At 38.2% G+C, this 18,974-nt stretch overlaps 1 protein-coding gene and 1 pseudogene across 2 annotated transcripts; one reads left to right on the forward strand and one right to left on the reverse strand.

The window, feature by feature from the left end:
- The first annotated feature begins 1,163 nt into the window (after nucleotides 1–1,163).
- Nucleotides 1,164–9,922, forward strand: LOC103718283 (pectinesterase 31). 2 transcript variants are annotated; one of them, XR_005512638.1, is made up of 6 exons: nucleotides 1,164–1,886; nucleotides 1,977–2,080; nucleotides 2,171–2,248; nucleotides 7,376–7,563; nucleotides 8,897–9,070; nucleotides 9,494–9,922. XR_005512638.1 is itself a non-coding variant. In XM_039128582.1 (6 exons), exons 1-6 carry the CDS (start codon nucleotides 1,644–1,646, stop codon nucleotides 9,654–9,656), a joined length of 951 nt encoding a protein of 316 aa, XP_038984510.1. In that variant the 5' UTR covers nucleotides 1,171–1,643; the 3' UTR covers nucleotides 9,657–9,922. The 2 variants fall into 2 exon arrangements, 1 of the variants encoding a protein (XP_038984510.1); XM_039128582.1 differs by having other exon boundaries at nucleotides 1,171–1,886; nucleotides 1,977–2,076; nucleotides 2,166–2,248.
- Nucleotides 9,923–12,971: 3,049 nt separating this feature from the next.
- On the reverse strand, nucleotides 12,972–17,541 carry LOC103718307 (annotated as a pseudogene).
- Between the last annotated feature and the right edge of the window lie 1,433 nt (nucleotides 17,542–18,974).

Genomic DNA, 18,974 nt, shown 5'->3' on the forward strand with positions numbered 1-18,974 from the left:
AAAAAAAAACAAGGATAAAAGAGGTTCAGGAACAGGGGTGGAGCTGTTCAGCTTTGAAGTTTAAGCTAAGAACTTTCCAGTTTATAACCAGGCAGGTGGAACCACTAACATAAGTTGAATAATTTCATTACCTGCAGTGTGTGTCAGGGTATGGTGCATTCAAGCACAAAAAATTGTGCATGGTTGGATCAAAACCTTAAGATATTCTTGCAACTATGATACTGTGAAAGCCTTAAAAACTAGCATAGGAGCCTGACTTCAAGGGCCTCATGCACCATGCACATGAAACCCATATTTGCATTTCAATTTTTTTCTTTATTTTGGAGTCTCGGTTGCATTTTTTTGTCCTTTCTTTCCTTGTGTTCATCTTATCGATCCTTCATTTTAAACATGCTCAACAGACTGCTGTTGTTCCATGCTCTTGATTTTGCATTCTCACATGGTGCCATTTCTTTTTTTTGGTTAAAATGCCTAGTCCAGAGTCAAAATAATCTCAATGCTTGTCGAGGGCAACAAAATTGATCTTCACCGTACAACATCATAGTAATATAATTTATATAACTTAGGGCCTGTGCGTTATTTTTGTTGATTTTGTGTTTTCATTACTCTACCAATTTAGCGAAATATCATACACTGCTTGGTGGTGTTTAAGATAGTGTTTGTGCAAAATTTCTGTTATTCCTGATATGTCTATACTTTTTATTGAAAGCCCTAAAAATTTTTATATTTTTTTTTAAAATAAAAAGTTTCATCGTACATGCGCTCAGCCCAATTCATTTATTTTTTGGATTTTTGGAACTGAAAAATAGTACCAAGCAGCCCCACAATCTATTCTTTTTTCTTCAAAAAAAAAGGAAAAAAAATATTGTCCTGTTTGGAACCACATTCGTCCCCAAACACATGAATATATCTTTCAATAAATTTATTACTTGAACTAGTAGCATTATATTTTAGCACAGGCTACTTCAGTAATTAAGAAAATCCCTTATTTTAGCCATTTTGAAGGCCATCTTGTTATATTCATGCAACCGGACAATTCATGTGATTCTTAAAGAATTTAACATGGCTCAAACTAATCAATGTACAGGACAGAAAAATTATTAAAACCTTTTCTAAACTAGCACTTCCTCAACAATATTCATAACTCTACTTCATTTCTAGAAATGTAGGATGGTGGCATCTCTTCATCCTAACAAATGTCAAACGAACAAGGCTAAAATTCAAGAAGAGAACATGCGTATGGTCCAGCCACAAAGATTGCGCGATACTGAAGCAAAAGTTGTACCTCTTCAACTTTTTTTAGCTTTCCATCCAAATCCATGATCACTGCAAGGCGAATCTCTCTCTCTCTCTCTCTCTCTCTCTATTTGTTGTGGAGGATGGAGTCGGCTCGGCATTCAAGTGAGGACTCGGCCAGTGGCATAGATTCGCTATGATTCAAGGACGTCGTGAAGCCGCGGCAAAAGTTTCCACTTCGTATTCTCATCAGCCCATCTTTATCTTTAGCACCAGCGACAAAGAGAATCTGTCAGTGGGAGAGAGAAATGGCGGTGGAATTTAATCACAAGTGAAACAGAAAACTCCGACCGAGAACAACGGACGAGCGCAACAAACCAACGAGAGAGAAAGAAGAAGCGGCGGCGATGTCGCGTCGGGTGCTGAGGGTGGCGGCGGACGGGAGCGGGGACTTCCGAACCGTCCAGGAGGCGATCGATGCAGTGCCGCAGTCGAACCGGGTGCGGACGGTGATCCAGGTGGCGCCGGGGTTCTACCGGGAGGCGGTGTACGTGCCCAAGACCAAGAACCTCATCACCCTCGCCGCCTCCCAGCCCGAGACCACCATCCTCTCCTGGGACAACACCGCCACCCGCATCAACCACCACCAGGTCTAACCTCTTACTACCATCTGTTTATTTCTATCCGAAAAATTCTCTGGGCTTCGGATCGCCAACCATTAGCCTACCTTCTTCTCTTAGTCATCTCGTGTGATCGGCACGGGGACCTTCGGATGTGGGAGCACCATTGTCGAAGGAGAAGACTTCATTGCTGAGAATATCACCTTCGAGAATTCTGCCCCCAGGTACCAACCGCTGCCCCCTTTTGCTCCCTGGCCTCGGCTTGTCTTCTTGAATTGTACTCACCGGCATCGCTTGCTGATACTCCTACGCAGGGTTCGGGGCAGGCCGTCGCGATCCGAGTGACAGCGGACCGGTGTGCCTTTTATAATTGCAGGTTTCTTGGATGGCAGGTACTGTTCTTCCCTCTTCTTAGACAGCTTGGACCTGTTTCCTACTCTGTTTATTGCATAAAAATTGCCAGAAGTATATCACATGTGCACATCTAATTGCAATCACCTGGAATTGGGGACACCGATCTTGCTTGACTCGTCCCGACATCTAGCGAAATAGACAAATGTGCAACTTATGTCTTGCTTAGGGTTTGATATTGCTTGTGTAGATGTTTGTTGACGAGGGGCATTGAGGTTTGGATCTCATCCGGGATTTCGATTTTAATTTAATTGAAGGGGGCTCTCTTTCTCTTGGTTTCTTCTATTAGTGGAGATTAGTTATATTGAATGAACTTTGAGAAAAAAAAAATTGTGATATAATCATCCAGCTGCTCCTTTGGAGGCATCACTTGTGGTAACTTATCCATTTGAAATGCCTAACTGCTCGTTCAAACAAGTGACAGTTATACAACTTTATTTAACTAATGTTAATTAATATTATGCTAGAAAGTATTGCTAAAAAGTTTGATGCAAAATGAGCAAGTGGGTTGAACAATTTGAGGGCTAATTTTAATAATTTCTTGGTAGAATTATGATTTCTAGTCAAGTTATAGTAAGTGGTTTGATTTGTGAGCAATGGAGATATTTGTTCTACCTAAGCTTTTGATCTTGCAAAATTTTCTAGGTGTTTTTTAAGCAGTCTAAATTAAATTTCATGATTTTTTTCTTTTCTCCAGATCTATCGTTTGATCTTGCATTTGATCATTTGAGTGTTGAAGATTCTCTTCAGTTTGATTTGGAGTGTTGATTTGCCTATATCTACCTTTATCACCTTTACTTAGATGTCATCACTTGCAGTTTGTCCTATATCCTCTTTGCATTGGCAGGATCTGTGCGGAGTGATTTCAAAATCGCAGTTTTCACCTTTTTTTTCTTTAAAAAAGAGGTAATCCTCTCTTGTTTGATGTCTCATTTTATGAAATGAAACGAAAACACAAAGCACTACTATTACAACTAAAGATTAAAAGTTTTTGAGTCTCTGCCCCTCCTTTTTCTTCATATAGACAACTAAATATCCCTTTAACCACAATAAGACTATGTTTTGCTTACCAAGGAGTGAAGGAAAAAATAAGGTTTTATTTAGGTGCTAAGAAAGTGAGACAAAAAAAATTTGCTAGATAGAAAGATGGAATTTGATTCAACATGAAAAAGAAAAAAAAATCTTTTATTAGCCTTCAAATTTATAGGGCCTGAATTAAGGTTCTTGTAAAAAAGTTCCTGAAAACAAATGATAGGAAATTGTATCGATTAACTGATTTATATCAGTCTAATGAGTATTGATTTTCTAAATTAATCTAGGATTAAGTAATGGGTTTTAGAACATGAATGAGGGATAGAAACTATGGTCTAAAGTCTGCTAGGACCTGACTGGAGAAAAAAGAAATTGGACAAGGGAATATTAATTCGAAATTTGAGAGATGACTGAATCTCAAAGTCTCTTCTTACCTTATTTATTTAAAGAGATTGATGCAGTGAATGGTACACTAATTCTAAATTAGTCTAGGATTAAATAATGAATGTGGGTGAGGGATAGAAACTATCGTCTGACTGGTAAAAGAAAAAAACTGGACAAGGGAAATATTAATTGGAAATCTGAGAGATGGCTGAATCTCAGAAACCTACGTAAGTTTTTCTCTCCAAGATGACCTTGTTTCTTTGAAGAGATTGGTGCACTCAATGATAAATTTCTCTCCAAGCTGGCCTTGTTTCTTTGAAGAGATTGGTGCACTAAATAATAAACTAAGTATGCATAGGATTCATAAATTAGGAAAAGGGGAAATGAAAACATACATGCCATACAGCCATACTTTCCAGAATTTTAAAAGGCAGTTATGGTATGGGGGCGGTCAAGGGACCACATAGTGTATTTGCTGTTTGTGGTGCATATGCAGTTATTATTTTAACTATTTAAAACAAATGTAATATATTAAATACAACAGCAACAACAACATTGACAGTAATATTTTTTGGATGGCAATTTGTGCTTATTGCTTAGTACCTAATGCTTAATAGCAATAATTATAAAATAATTAATATTTTAACATCACTAATACTTGTACCAGGCATCAAAGCTAACTCTTAGCTTGAACCCGCTTCCGCTGCAGACTAAGCTATATATGTGGCTTCAAAATGCTAAGAAGGCTCATATATTAGTTGTACAATACTAAGCACGTGATATATTTGGCCGCACAATGCTAAGTAGACTGCCTTTTTGATTTATTTGCAGTATGAACCTATATAGCAACCTTATATAGGCAATCCAGTATTTGGTCCTGATGGCTAGAATAGAAAAACTATTAACGAATCATTTCAAAGCAAATGAAACCACTGACAGTTGCTACAAGTCGTCAGTACGGAGGAAGTGAGTATGTTTTGGACCTCTTTCATCTTTGAACAAATAGTAACATTTCCTCTACATGAACAAAACCACATAATACCTGGGTTCTTCTATATGCTGGACATATTGGTGCCAAACATGCATCAATTCTTGTATGGCTGCCTATTCTTTTACTATTCTTGCAAATGAAGAATTCTCATTTATAGAAAACATATCAAAGTATAATGACTTATGATCTTTTGCTACTTCTGACTGAAACATCATAAAGAAAATTAAGATTTAATAAGGATATCATATATATATATATATATATATATATATATATGTGTGTGTGTGTGTGTATATATATATATATATATGTGTGTGTATATATATATATATATATATATATATATATTTATTTATTTTAAAATAAATGACTTTGATCCAGGGATTATCATGTTTAGATAGATGAACAATATCGATAAGACAACCTTTTTTTGAATTGGTTAAATACATTATTTTTGATGTATGCAGTGATAAGATTTATAAATTATATGGGATTTTGTTCTTCAAAGGACTTACATGATCTGATTGTTTAGATTGGGGTTTGTTGGACTCTCTCCTATAAGTTGAATAATCCATGCTAGACCCATGTCAGTCATATAAAGATACAACACTTTCCAGACTTTTAGATTCTGACAGTAGATTTTAAAGATTTGCGGTAAGTTAAACTCTTCTAGCAATGAGTCTGATCCACCACAATAATGTTAGTGATGGGCCTTTGTTGATTCTAGATCTTGGTTAATGGTGAAGATCTAATGATTTTTATTGAAATTTTCGACTCTCCTATAAGCCGAATAATCCATGCTAGACCCATATTAATTCATTATACTGAATCAGTTATCCAAAAAATAGAGATAGGTGAAGACATTTTTAATTGTATCACATTGGGTGCATGAGGTAATTTTGTGGTGCTATACTTTCACCAAACTCCAAGTTGTGCAGATCCCTTGGTCAAAAGATCAGTGCAGTTTTAGAAGCTGAATAGCAACTAGGGGAAATCATCTCTTTTTTGTTGGATAAATAATCATAAGAAAAGTAGTTGATTAGGCCTGAGCTTCTTGTATCTTTAGTAGTAAAGATCCTGCCATAAAAAGGAAAAAGGGAAAAAGCAGGATATTTTATTTATTTGTGACTTTGCTGGGGAAATTGTTGCTCATGCAATGTCACTGAAATACTCAGTAAAGAGTGTTGGAAGACAATTTTGAGTTGGGATGGATCTGAGTCCTGAGTTAAGATGGGTAGAGATTTTCAAGCTATTGAGCTTGAACTTTTATAAATGAGAATGCATTTCAATATCTATTTTATTCTCTGTGCTTCTAAGATGAACACTGGTACTCATACCAAATTCTGTGATCTTACCTCTTTGTCTAATACTTCAAGTATACGGGAAGCTTAGAGGGCTGCTATGTGCTTGCCTAAACTTGAACTGTAACCGGATAGATAGTTATTGTTACTTGCCATCTGGCTTTCTAGGTTTCACAGCAAGCCCTTCTTGTACTTAGTCTCCTTGGTTAGAAGAGGGTTGACTAGTTTGACAATCAGTCACAAAGATCTACATGATTACGTGGATTCTTCTGAACTTAGAATCACGCTCCTGGGTAACTTTGAATTGATGGGTCCAATTTGAGGGGAATGAGCGATGGCTTGATCGTGGAGAAAAGACTGGAATTGCTGTTGCCATTCCAGCTTGGTATAAATCAAACTGGGTACCTTGTTTCAAAATATATGTGGTTTCACTGAGTCATTGCTGAATCAAAATTTAGAAGCATATGAATGACCTACGATTAGCATATGGGATATAAGATGAGCATAAGAGTACAAGTGCCAAGGTCTGATACATACCATGATAAGTTGATATTCTGGGGACTTGTAAGGCCTTTGCTTGATCAAAGGGTACTTGCAATGCTGAAGGCCAGTGCTCAAACTCTTTATTCTTTCTTCACACCTAATGAGAAAAACTGATAGAATAATTGCTTTGGGCATGATGATAAGTGATTGGAGTTTGTGATATTTTTTCTTGGTTCTTAAAGATTGAGAGGAAAAATTTCATGAATCACTTGAGAATTTAGGTTAGTCAGCGGGTTTTTATTCTTGCTGCTCTTTCTTATATTAGACTTGGGATAAAAAGAAGAAAAAATGGTTTCCAGCATTTCATTGTTAATAAGTTCGACACTATCCTTACTCAACTGATATCAGTGCCAGACATGTGCAGATGCATGTGATACTTTGAATTGATTATTTTGTGGTTAAGAATAAATGCATAATTCTTTTAATTATGCTATATGCACTTTCTTGTTTATTCAATTCCACCTGTCGGGAATAGGTCTCTTGAACATTATTTTGGAGAGCAATGGAATTGCATCTCATAAGATAGAAGTGTATAAATTAGTTCCTTGCCATTTAATAAAATAATAGTGTTTTTAAGCACAGTGTCACCAGCAACACAGTGCCTTTTGTGTATACATGTGTCCTTTATCTCTTTCTTAATTTTAGCATATGATATTCTAACAATTAGCCAAATTATTTCTTTGTGGTACTTTGAGTTCTTTCTTTATTTGAAAGCATAAGATTTGAATCTCATCTTGGTCTCCAAAATGGAAACAGCATTACATGTTTAATTGATCGTTGATGTTAACAATGCTATTAAGCTTTTTATTGACTATATACTTTGTTTGAATTTTTATATATATTTCTTCAAAATGCAGGATACCTTGTATTTGCATTATGGAAAACAATATCTGAGAGATTGTTATATTGAAGGAAGCGTGGACTTCATCTTTGGGAATGCTACTGCCCTGCTGGAACATTGTCATATCCATTGCAAGTCTGCAGGATTTATAACTGCTCAAAGTAGAAAATCTTCCCAAGAACCAACTGGCTATGTGTTTTTAAGGTTTGTTGCTTTCCTTCTTTTCCCAGAGATTGTATTACATTATGCATTAGGATTAGTAGTTTTGACTCATTAGTTTTTTTGGTTGATAAGATATGGGAGCATTGAATGTATGCTTAATTTAATAAGTTTTTCTATAAGTGCAAATGTGCTTTTAAAATCATCAAGAAGTTTTTTCACTTTCTTACAGGCCTCAGATTTGGCTTTAAAGTTCAAACTATTCTTATTGAAACTAAAGTTTGTCGTTTCTATAAACCCTACATGATCTCTTCATGACTGCCTATCAGCAGTTCACAGGTTATTTCCAATTAACCGACAGTATTCAGGTCACTTTAAGATGAATGGCATCCATAAAATGTTTTAGGTTTAAGGGTTTTTGATATTCATTGGTAGCTTAGACTCTGTGCTCTTGTTTTTGATACAACATTGTTCCATGAAAGCCCTTCTTGCTGTTCTGCAGCTTCCACTAATCAGCACCCTTAACATGTGTCAAAGAGGCTTGATAGATTATTCGAGTAGACTTGCAGTGACAGTGGATGTATGACTTAATAGGAATGGTTGGCTAAAGGTCTATATGTCAGATTTATCCATCTAGCGAGTTTGTGTACTTCTATTTTTTTTATCTTGGCCGAGATCTCAGCCAAGATATCAGTTTGTATCAGTATCAGGTACTCGCCAATAGCTATTCTAATATACTGGCCTGCATTATTTCAGCTGACATAGACTAATTCATCTCATACATTTGTTGAGAAATCTAGTGGGGATTCCACCCCCTGGATTCAAACCCAGGACCTCTCCCATGTAGAGAGGGATGCCAACCAGCTCCATTTGCCAATATATATCGAGATATAAGCTGATACAATATCAATATTGCTACCAGAGTTGGGCATGAGCGATGAACATGAGAGGTATTATGTATGGTTATCATCTTGCAATCTAAGTTTATTATTTATGTGATTTAATAAATTGGCATCAAATTTTGAGAGCTGCACATATATTCTGGCTTTAACTGAAAGTAACAATTGAACATAACCCATTTATCGGGGTTATGTAGTTCTCTGTTGATTACTTGATTTATGAAGTTATACTTGGTTAATACTTCTACATCTTATAATTAATATATTTACACTGGACTTATTATTTTGTTGAATTTTATGCCTGTTTAGGTTGATTAACATGTGCATGTTGAATGCGTTTTTTCTCACATCTAAATACAAAGCAGGAATTCTTCGGATCTAAAGGATCGTGTAATTTATTTTTTTCCAGTTGATGTTTCTCTTTTGCTGCATAAGTGTTATTATGTCTATTTTGTGGTACTCACAATCAAACCGTGCAGATGTATTATTACTGGGACTGGCAGCAGTTCATATTCATATCTTGGGCGGCCATGGGGTCCTTTTGGAAGAGTTGTTTTAGCATACACATGGATAGATTGCTGTATTAAACCTGTAGGGTGGCATAACTGGGACAAGCCTGAGAATGAGAGAAATGCCTGTTTTTATGAGTACAGGTATGTACTTCTGAGAGTATTGGGAATGGGCTTCCTACAATTCTATTTTAGCAAGTTTCAATGATAATTCTGGTGTTTCCTCAAAAAAATGATAGTCTTGATGTGGTTATTTAGGGTTCCAGCTATATATTTGTTGCAACTTTGGCATTGCTCATTCTTATAGGTGCTAGAATGAACATCTCAGAACCAACAACTAGTTGAATAAACTTCTTTGGTTGACTGCCAGATTAGACAGTTTTAAAGCACCGCATCAACAGTTAAGCATGATTTTTCGAAAAGGCAGTATGTTTGTTTCCTGGGGGAACAATCATTATCAGTAGTGGTTTCTTTCTGTTAGTTCTTTTGCACAGTTGCCTTACCATGAAATGCTCGGTTGCTGAAGGTAGCGGTTTTCTTATGTTCCTTCTCTAAACTTGTCCACAGATGCTTTGGGCCTGGATGCTGCCTTTCGAACCGAGTTACATGGGCTAGAGAATTGCTTGATGAGGAAGCTGAACAGTTTCTCCTGCACTCATTTATTGACCCAGATCCGGAGAGGCCTTGGCTTGTACAGAGAATGGCAGTCAAATTACCAATATCTGCGTGAGGTTATGTAAGATTCCGCAGAAGATGTGCCCTGGTTGATACGTCCACGTATGATATTTAGTCCTGTTTAACTAGTCAGATCGGGTGGAACAAACATATGCTTATTTTACTTGGAAATAGTAATTATGATTAATGTTAACCTTTTTATTACGGTGTTCAACTGGTTGAACCCATACTCTTATTTAAATATGAATAGAGGGCATGACTGGATGATTTATAATATATTCTCTTGAGCAGAATAAAATTGGCGGCAAACATATTCAGGTTGAGGCAAGCTTTCCTTGGGAAGCCCTTGATCATGCATTGTGCACTCCTGGAATAGTTTGTTGATAATTTTCATTGCTGTTGTTAGAGTCAACGACCTTCCTTGTGCCCTGATTAAGTTGAAGGTGTCATGGCACCTGGTCTAGCTTAAGTGTATTAAAATATTCCAGACGGTCAATTGCATCGACCTGGCCTTGAATAATAGAAAACCCAGTCCTCAAGCAAGCAAGCTAGCTAGCTAGCTGATCTGGGAAGCCAAACCTCTTTTCTGAAGTATTTAGAAAGCCTGGGATTTACTAGGAAGCATTCTTTGTTCTTGGAAAATATTGTTTGCTGCAGCTTTTTGGTTAACAAAATATTGCTCTCTGCCACAAACTCAATGCACTGAAAATCTCTAGGATTTTAAAATGGGAAATATCCGTCTGTGGTCCTCTCTTCACCATGATTTCTGCTAGATGCCTCAACTAAAAGCTTGTTTTAGGCATTTAGTTTCAGTGCTGATTTTGATCTTTATACAAGCTTTATTGAAGCAAGATTTCATTAGAAATCATATCGAGACAGTTTCTATGCTTTTTCCCCCTTTCCTATGCACTTGCACTTTAAAACCAAATTGGCGGCCCGAAGTATTTCTGCTGGCAATCTAGAGTTGCGGGTGGCGGAGTGTTCTGGTCTGGTGCAGAGGATTCAGAGCAGACTGGAGGGTTGGAGGGCATCTTCACTTTCCATGATGGGTAGATTGACGCCGATTAGGTCAGTGCTAGCTTCCATGCCTGTCCACTTCATGGCCAACACAGTAGTTCCGAAAACAGTGCTAATGAGGATTGAGCGGCTACTTCGGAGCTTCCTGTGGGGGTCGTATGGAGGGGGTCACGGGATGCATCTAGTGGCATGGGAGAGTGTCTGCCTACCAGTGAGTGAGGGTGGCCTCGGAGTCTCGTTTCTGGTGGAGCGACGTGAGGCGCTGATTGCCCGACATGCAGCTCGATTCACGCTGGAGCCACAGGGTCTCTGGAGTCAGACCATGGCTACCAGATATGATCGTACTGGCACTGCAGGGGCGATTCGCAGTGGGCGTCGCTGTTCATTCATGTGGCGAGAGATTGCCAGATATCTTCCCATGGTCGAGGAAAACACTAGATGGTTGATAGGAAATGGGCAGAGTATTGATGTGGTTGGTGACCCATGGGTGGGTGCCCTACCCTTGAGACGCTGGCCGACTATGGTTGACATTAAGGCAGTCAAGGGACTGCGGGTCTGTGACCTCCTTGTCCCGGGCGGGGTTGCCTGGGATGAGGATAGGTTGGGTCACATGTTTGGGGCACACTTGGCTGAGAGGGTTAGGTCCCTTCCGATCCCGGGGTATGTGGGTCCGGATACCCGGGTGTGGAGCACGTCGTGCAGGACCGGAGTGAGGGTGGGGGACCTCTCCCGTGTGCTCCGGCCAGAGCATGAGCCAGGGCCGGATTGTGCCTGGGTCTGGCGCCTAGGCCTCCATCCGAGGGTCGCACTGTTCTTATGGAAGGTCGCTTGGGTTCGACTTCCGACAAGAGCAGTATTGAGCGAACGGGGTTTGAGGATGCCCCCAGAGTGCGGGGCATGCGGAGCTGATGAGTCGGTGGACCATGTACTGTTTCAGTGCATATGGGCGAGGGCGGCGTGGTGTGCGGCGGGGCTACCATGGGATGGTTGGACCCGTGGGGACCAGTTCTTACGAACTATCCGCTGGTGGTCGGGTAACCCATTGACTCGCCAAGAGGCGATTAGAGCGACCTGCACAGCATACCAGATATGGCTGGCCAGGAATGCTTGAACCTTTGGTGAGCAGAGCAAGTCGCCAAGGCTCGTGGCGGAGAGCGCCCGGGCGCAGGCGGCAAAGTTTAGTCATGCTTTCTCCTTAGATGGACTTTTGATAGCTCGGAATATCTGGGGTTCCCCTTCTGCCTCGGCAGTTTCTCACACGGTGTTTTTCACCTGGGAGCCCCCACCCCCAAGCTTCCTCAAAGTCAATTTTGATGGGTCCGTGCTGGATGGTGGCACGATAGGTGGAGCGGGTTTTGTTATTCGGGACCCGACCTCCAGGGTAGTGGCGGCAGGAGGCTGTCAGGTATTTGACTGTACGGTCCCTGGAGCGGAGCTGAGAGCTGCCTAGGCGGGTCTTCGACACGCTCAGCATGTGCTCTCAGCTAGATCAGTCATCTTGGAGGGTGACTCGGCTACGGTCATTAGTTGGATCCAGGGGAGTCTGAGAGCTGGTGCTGCCGACCATCCCTTGGTCCGCGATATCGGGTTGATGATGAGGGACGGAGGGGTGATCCAGGCGAAACATGTGTTTAGAGAAGCCAACGAGGCTGCGGATTGGGTGGCCACGTATGTGGCTAACCATGCCGGTAGTACCTTATGGGCTGGGGACGGGGAGCTGCCTCGAGAGCTCCGGGATGTTTTGTTTTCCGATTTTCTTGGGTGTATCCGTACACGTGTTGTATAGATCACCCGGTTTAGCAAAAAAAAAACAAAAAAAAAAAAAAAATCTAGAGTTGCCAGTTGCTAGTTTTATCATATTCTTTACCAAAAAAAAGCTAGGATTGTGTTATTTTACTTGAGAATGCTATTGTTTTGACGAAAGGGACCAGGACTAACGTGTTACCTGTATCATGGAGGATGTAAATTAGCTATAAAGACCGATGATAATGAGTATATGAAGTTACCGCTGGCCATGCAGGCAGGTGTGAATTTCAACACAAAGCCCGGTATCTTACCGTATGTACAACCACTGGAAACTAGCTTTCTTACTGGCCAGTGGCGCTACCCATCTCTTCTGGAGTGCTGACTTTCTACAGCTTCACAACTGGTTTAGTTGGAGGTTTGCAGTGACAATAGGAACAGTGAGCTGAATAGGCTTGACCTTTTTACACTAGAAAGAAAAGCCAACAATTGTATAGAATGATGCTGTGATAAAATTGTTACAATATCGAATTGTAGAAAGCTGAAAACATATTTACACAAAAATAAGCCTTATTATCGTAAAACGTCCCATTTACAGACCAGCACAGCATTGCAAGCAAACCAACATCTGTTTGGTAACATTTTCAAGATCTCAATGCACAAAAAGAATACCTTCCACAGAAGGGAACCTAGCAAATTTTACAGAGGAATCATAAGCACATTTGATGACCTGTTCACGGTTGTGTTGCACTGACAGATGATAGAGAGGGATGAGTGATGCTGATGCTCGGCTGACATCTGACAGCCAGAGTGCTTGCTGGGGCTTAATAGCTACCTTGATCTATTTTCGACAAGCATGCCATCCAAAAATAAGAAAGTGAAAATTGGAAAAAAGGAAAAAGCAGGGAAAGATGGGGACTAAACTCCACTTTTTTGCAAATGATGGCGCCCACAGCAGAGGTGTCTCATCAGCCACAATGCCAATTTCCATCAACAGACATTCTACGTCTGCTGCATAATCAATTGCAATACCACCAATCAAGGTAACATAACCAATGATGCACAAGAAAAAACATAATCTACAGGGTAAGAAGCTAAGTTACAAAATGTGCCAGTGATGCTCTTGCGGTAAGATCTCCTTGATTTTTTTGAGCCTCTTGAGTATCTCTAGAAAAGAGGGCCTCTGGTTCATATCAGCAGACCAACACTGGCTTGTCAACCTACAGAATTCAATAACCCAAATCTTAAATGTCACATGATGCATTGAGAATATTAGCTGAGGAAAATGATCAAAGGTTAAGGGTTACAAAACCACCGCTGGAATAAAAAAATACAGTAACTAGTTGTTGAAGTATGAATGCTGTTCAGTAGCTAAATTTGTACATACTCTCTCAATTCTTGAACATATCCTTTTGCTCGAAATGTTAGCTGGTGTCCGTCTGCCGCCTATTTTGCAGCTTCATATGGTTCATAGTTTGAGAATGGGGGATCTCCTTCAAGCATCTGCAGAAGCACAGATCTGTCAAAAAGCAAAGAGCCTAAATATTTCCCAATCAAGTGCTGTTTCGAAGGCAAATTACCTCATATAATATCATAGCAAAAGAGAAAACATCGACTTTCTTGTCATATTTCCTGTGCTTTAATACTTCAGGAGCCATATATCGATCTTGGATTCTCAAAGAACAACATGAAAATCAGTCTCAAATTCATGATATTATTAAATCTGATAAAATGGGTCTAAAAACTTACAGCTTCCAGTTTCTCCAGTCATCTTGTACACATCATGAGATTTCTGGACTCTTATCAGCTTACTTAGTCCAAAATCTCCAACCTTCAAATGGTCTGCATTGGAGTTCACCAAAAGGACATTCCTGAAATTAAACTAATTTAAATCAGCTCTATGCCCAATCAAAAGCATGTAAGAATCAGTGATTGAAGTAACCTCGGTTTTAAATCTTGATGAATTATAACAATTGGCTCACTATGAAGATATGCCATGCCCCTGTAAACACCCGAAGGTCAAATCAACAAGTCAACAATGATGCAAGTCAAACAAATGTATGAAAAGAAAAAATTGAAGTGGCAAGTTTTAGCGTTCAAGGATATGTCATCCACATAAGTAGAGGTGAGAATCATGTAAACAGTGTTTTTAGCAAGCAGAAGAGTGATGGCCCATGCAAGAAATCCATTAAAAAGAAATCACAAGATTGGTTTAGAAAATTAGGAGTGGGCACTACAATATCTGCTCATCAAACCAAAAAAAGAAAAAGAAAAAAGAAAACAAAATGAACTACAAAGCATAAATTGTTACAAAAGAATCCATGAAGCCTGGAATCCAAGGAAGCACAGATCCAAAAGCATTCTGATAGGACATACATGCTTGGGATGGAGTTGAAGTTCTAACAAGCGGACAGGAATGAGCTCCAAAGACAAAAAGCAGACCAAGAACATCAGCAAGGTAGTCAATGCATGTTGGACAAAATGAGGCTTCCATCAAGACGAGCAAAAAGAAAAGAGAGGGGGAAAAAGGAAAAGTACGCAGATGACTTGACCAGAATCAGGAGTAGGTGCAAGTGCAGGGTTTAGGGAAGCGAATATTCAAAAAAACCTAGTATTAAAAAAAATGTTTAGGTAGCGGGTTATATTTGAGTTATCAAGAAGTTACATAAGCAGGTACATTACCCTAAATAGAAGCTTCCTGCCACTTAGAACTAGTCAAAGGAAAAGACAATAACCATCACCTTGTGGATGCTGCCCAAGTCATAGAATGGCTGCTACGGTAAATGATGGGTCACACTTGCATGCAAGTCTATAGACAACTCCAAAGACAGGTCTAAAGCACAAAAAGCAAAGAGATATTTGTAAATTTGTAAAAGGGACACTGGTTAAGAATGGGACGAGAACTACTGTAGTGAAAAATGGACAAAAGGGAAGATATTAGCATGTGAGCTACATCTAAAATTTGGCCTGAAACATGAAAAAGAACTTAGGAGTTATGATCTTCTAGGATTATTAATGTGTTGGAACAGGGTGGGTTTTGATGATCTAGCATACATAGACTTGACCAGAACCCAACCTAACCTGCCAGGAGGTCAATATTGCTTGATTTATACCCAATGGCAACCCAGTCCTAGTGACCCATCGCAGCCAGTTTCACCTAAAATATTAGAACACACGGCCATGCATATGAGTCCTTAAATAAAAACAGAGAAGGTAGACGGCTATTTGAAGACCACCATCTCAGTAAGAAAACAACCATATTGGTCCTTAATCCACTAAAATACAGCTTCGAAATAAAAAGAAAAAGGTTATAATTAGTTAAGAAATATAATAAGGGCTGCCTCATCTCATGAAGGGGAGGGGGGGGAGTAGTTAAAAAAAGTGGAAGTATCACAAGTCATATCTTCACAAACCATATTTTAAGTAATCTCTATTTTCATGTCTAATACAAAGAGGAAAAATCCAATTTAATTCATTGGCATTTCCAAATTGCAGCCATGATGAGCTCACACACACACACACACACAGAGAGAGAGAGAGAGTTGTGGCAGCCAAAAAAGAGTTTGGAAAATAAGGTTTCTTTCAATTATTTGTTATTCTCCTTTTACCCTTCCCCGGTCTTGGTCATTAATGTTTAAAGAGGAGATGTAGGAGTATGCATATGTATACCAACATACATTTAATTTAGAACTCTATAAAATAATAAACAAATAGTGGGATATATCAATATAATAGGCTGCTAGATCAACTATTCCACCTAATCTTCTATTCCTGTATCAAGAAAGTATCTTCATTGCATGATAATTGATGGTACAATTTGCAGTTTACCATTACCGATTAAACATAACATATAGTGGATTTGTCCTTTATATTTACCATTGCTTCTATCTTGTTAAAGGAGAATAGCACTTCTATTCATGCCTAAGAAAATAAAATCTTATTTACCTGGCAATATCTAGCGCAAAATTAACAGTGGTTAATGGACTAAGTGAGCCCTTTTCTTTCAAGAACTGGTGAAGATCACCCTGTAAAGAAATGTACATAAAGCATTGTTTCAGAAACAAGAGAACATTACAAACTCTTAGCTCACCAAAAATTAGTTTTAGACAGATATTATCGTTCACACCCCTCATAGATACTCCGTTATTAGCATCAAAGGTTTCCTTTCAGTGACTGCTCCAAGGAACTGGACAATATTGGGATGGCGCAACTTCACTAGTAAATTAACCTTATGCCTGAAATCTTGGTTGCATCGTGAGAATGAGAGACTGTTAAGATATGCTGTTTCTGCTGGGTTAATTTTTCTGCATGTGATATGATCCCACTGAGCAAGATAATAGATTTCTAGTGCTTTAGTTCCAGCACATCCTCATTCTTGGAAACAGGAAAAACAAAAGTTGCAGATTTGCAGTGATGCCCCTAAGGCAAAGTTTCTCGCATTAAGAATTTTTAAATATTTTATTTTATCATTTCAGAATACGCCTAACATTCAGATAAAATATAAAGAACCTGATAAATCTAGCTTGAAATTCCAGTTCAACTTTTACCCATTTACACTAGTTCAACTATTAGTGTTGCTTACATAGTTTTCTTTTTGATAAAATATAAAACAAAAAAGCCAAAGCCAATTCACTATAGCTGGTTATATCATAATCTATAAGGACTTTTATATAATTATTTCCAGCATTACAAAGTTGAGATATGGGTAAATTGCAGAGGGGTAATTCATAATGGAAAAGGATAGGAATAAATCATGAAAATGTTAGAGAAAAAATAAAAACAGAGAAATCGATGGATGCATATGAAAAAACTCCTGATAAAAGAATAATTTTAAAAGATTTTAAATCAATTCATAACTGCAAATTCATTTTTTTACTAATTAGTGAATAATTAAGGGGAAAAATTAACAAAAGATATGATATATCTTTTGGAGGGTTATGCAAGTACATTGAGGGTATATCATAGTTGTGATTTGTGAATCTTTTTTATTTCAATGTTTTGAAGTATAGTGTATAGACAATAGAGCATACTATTATCAAACATCAATTATACTAAGTTGAATAGTGATTCAAAAGTTGAGTATTTACATCCCAAATAAAATTCTGCATTTATGCATTTAAAAAAAGGGCCAAGAATCTATCATATCAAAATTGTGTATCAAAATATGAAAACGAAGAAATGTCTTACATCACCAATCTATCTTCTGATAGAGATAGAAGAATCCGTTTGACTGCCACTGGTGTTCTAAAATTTCACCAAATGAACCCTGCAATCATGAGCTATTATTACTAAAAGAAAACAAGGAGGAGCAATATAGTAAACATAGACTAAAAAATTACAAATAAAAGTCCCAAAAACTAATTTTGATTTGATATAATTCGAATGATATGTTGCTTAATAGATGTATCTTAAGAGAAAAAAAAGATTCATGTTGGATCATATGCATCATATTTAGATATCATAATATGACAAAGTTCATTGAAGAAATAATTTTCTCGAAGAAAAGTTTAACCATTTGGAAGAAAAAGCAATCATCCAGCCAATTATTCAGCACAATCTTAAGATTAAAAGCAAGATCAACTCCAGCCAATAACCAACCTGCAATGAATAGGGAAAGTATAGTAATGTTATGAATGACCTAGTATCGAATACTGGTAATAATATCAGCAAAAGAACGTTACTTCCGGACATTCTAAGCTCCATAAATTTTTGTACATTCAAAACAAAAAAGGAATCGATTCCGTCGACTCCAAACTCCTCACATGACCATTGTTACCCATATACTACAAATTTTAGGCTAATTGCTCATGCTTTGGGACACACATTTGTTGACCAGTTATGATAAATCTTGTTGCTTTGGCATGAGAACATCTTGTGTCATTAGTACTTCACCTTTGCCATATTTGTCATCTCATGATTCTTTAGGACTGCAATAATTCGTGACTTATAAATCTCTAAGACCACTTTTTGAAAATGAACATTAGACTGTAAAGTGATGCAAATAAGGTTGGCCAACCTAAATGGAGCTTGAAGCTTATAGATAAATAGCAAATACCAATGGCTCATCCAAGGCAGGCAAATATCCAGTGTACGAGCAAATATTTCTTCTGACTTGCCACTTTATTTTGAGCCTCTTGCCATTTATGGACATAAAGGTGAGCAATAAATTTAATTGGACCTTCATCAGTTTACCATTTATTCTTGCAACTTCTGTCATTGCTCTATTACACTAGTTTCATACTCGATCTTCCTAATGACATCCACATTTGACAGTTGCTAAAGAACTAGAGGATTTCTTTCCATATCAAAATACCCAGGGTTTTGGATGGTCAACAAGAAGAACATTCAGATCATAAGAACTGCATGGATTGGATTTTTGCAAGGTTGTGATTCAAAGAATGACCAAGTTGATATCAAGATCCAAATTTAGCCTGAGATTTGATGTTCCAAATGTAAATGAATAGCATTCATGACATCTCAAGGTTTTATACTAAGTATCTTCCTATGAACCTACAAGTCCAGCCCTGCAGTGATTAATGCATAATACTAAAGAAAATATGCATGGTGCATATAAGAATAAACTGACGCACTCATATTTATGTAATTGACATGA

This window comes from Phoenix dactylifera, chromosome 8 (genome assembly GCF_009389715.1).
Source record: "Phoenix dactylifera cultivar Barhee BC4 chromosome 8, palm_55x_up_171113_PBpolish2nd_filt_p, whole genome shotgun sequence".
NCBI classification, from domain to species: domain Eukaryota; kingdom Viridiplantae; phylum Streptophyta; class Magnoliopsida; order Arecales; family Arecaceae; genus Phoenix; species Phoenix dactylifera.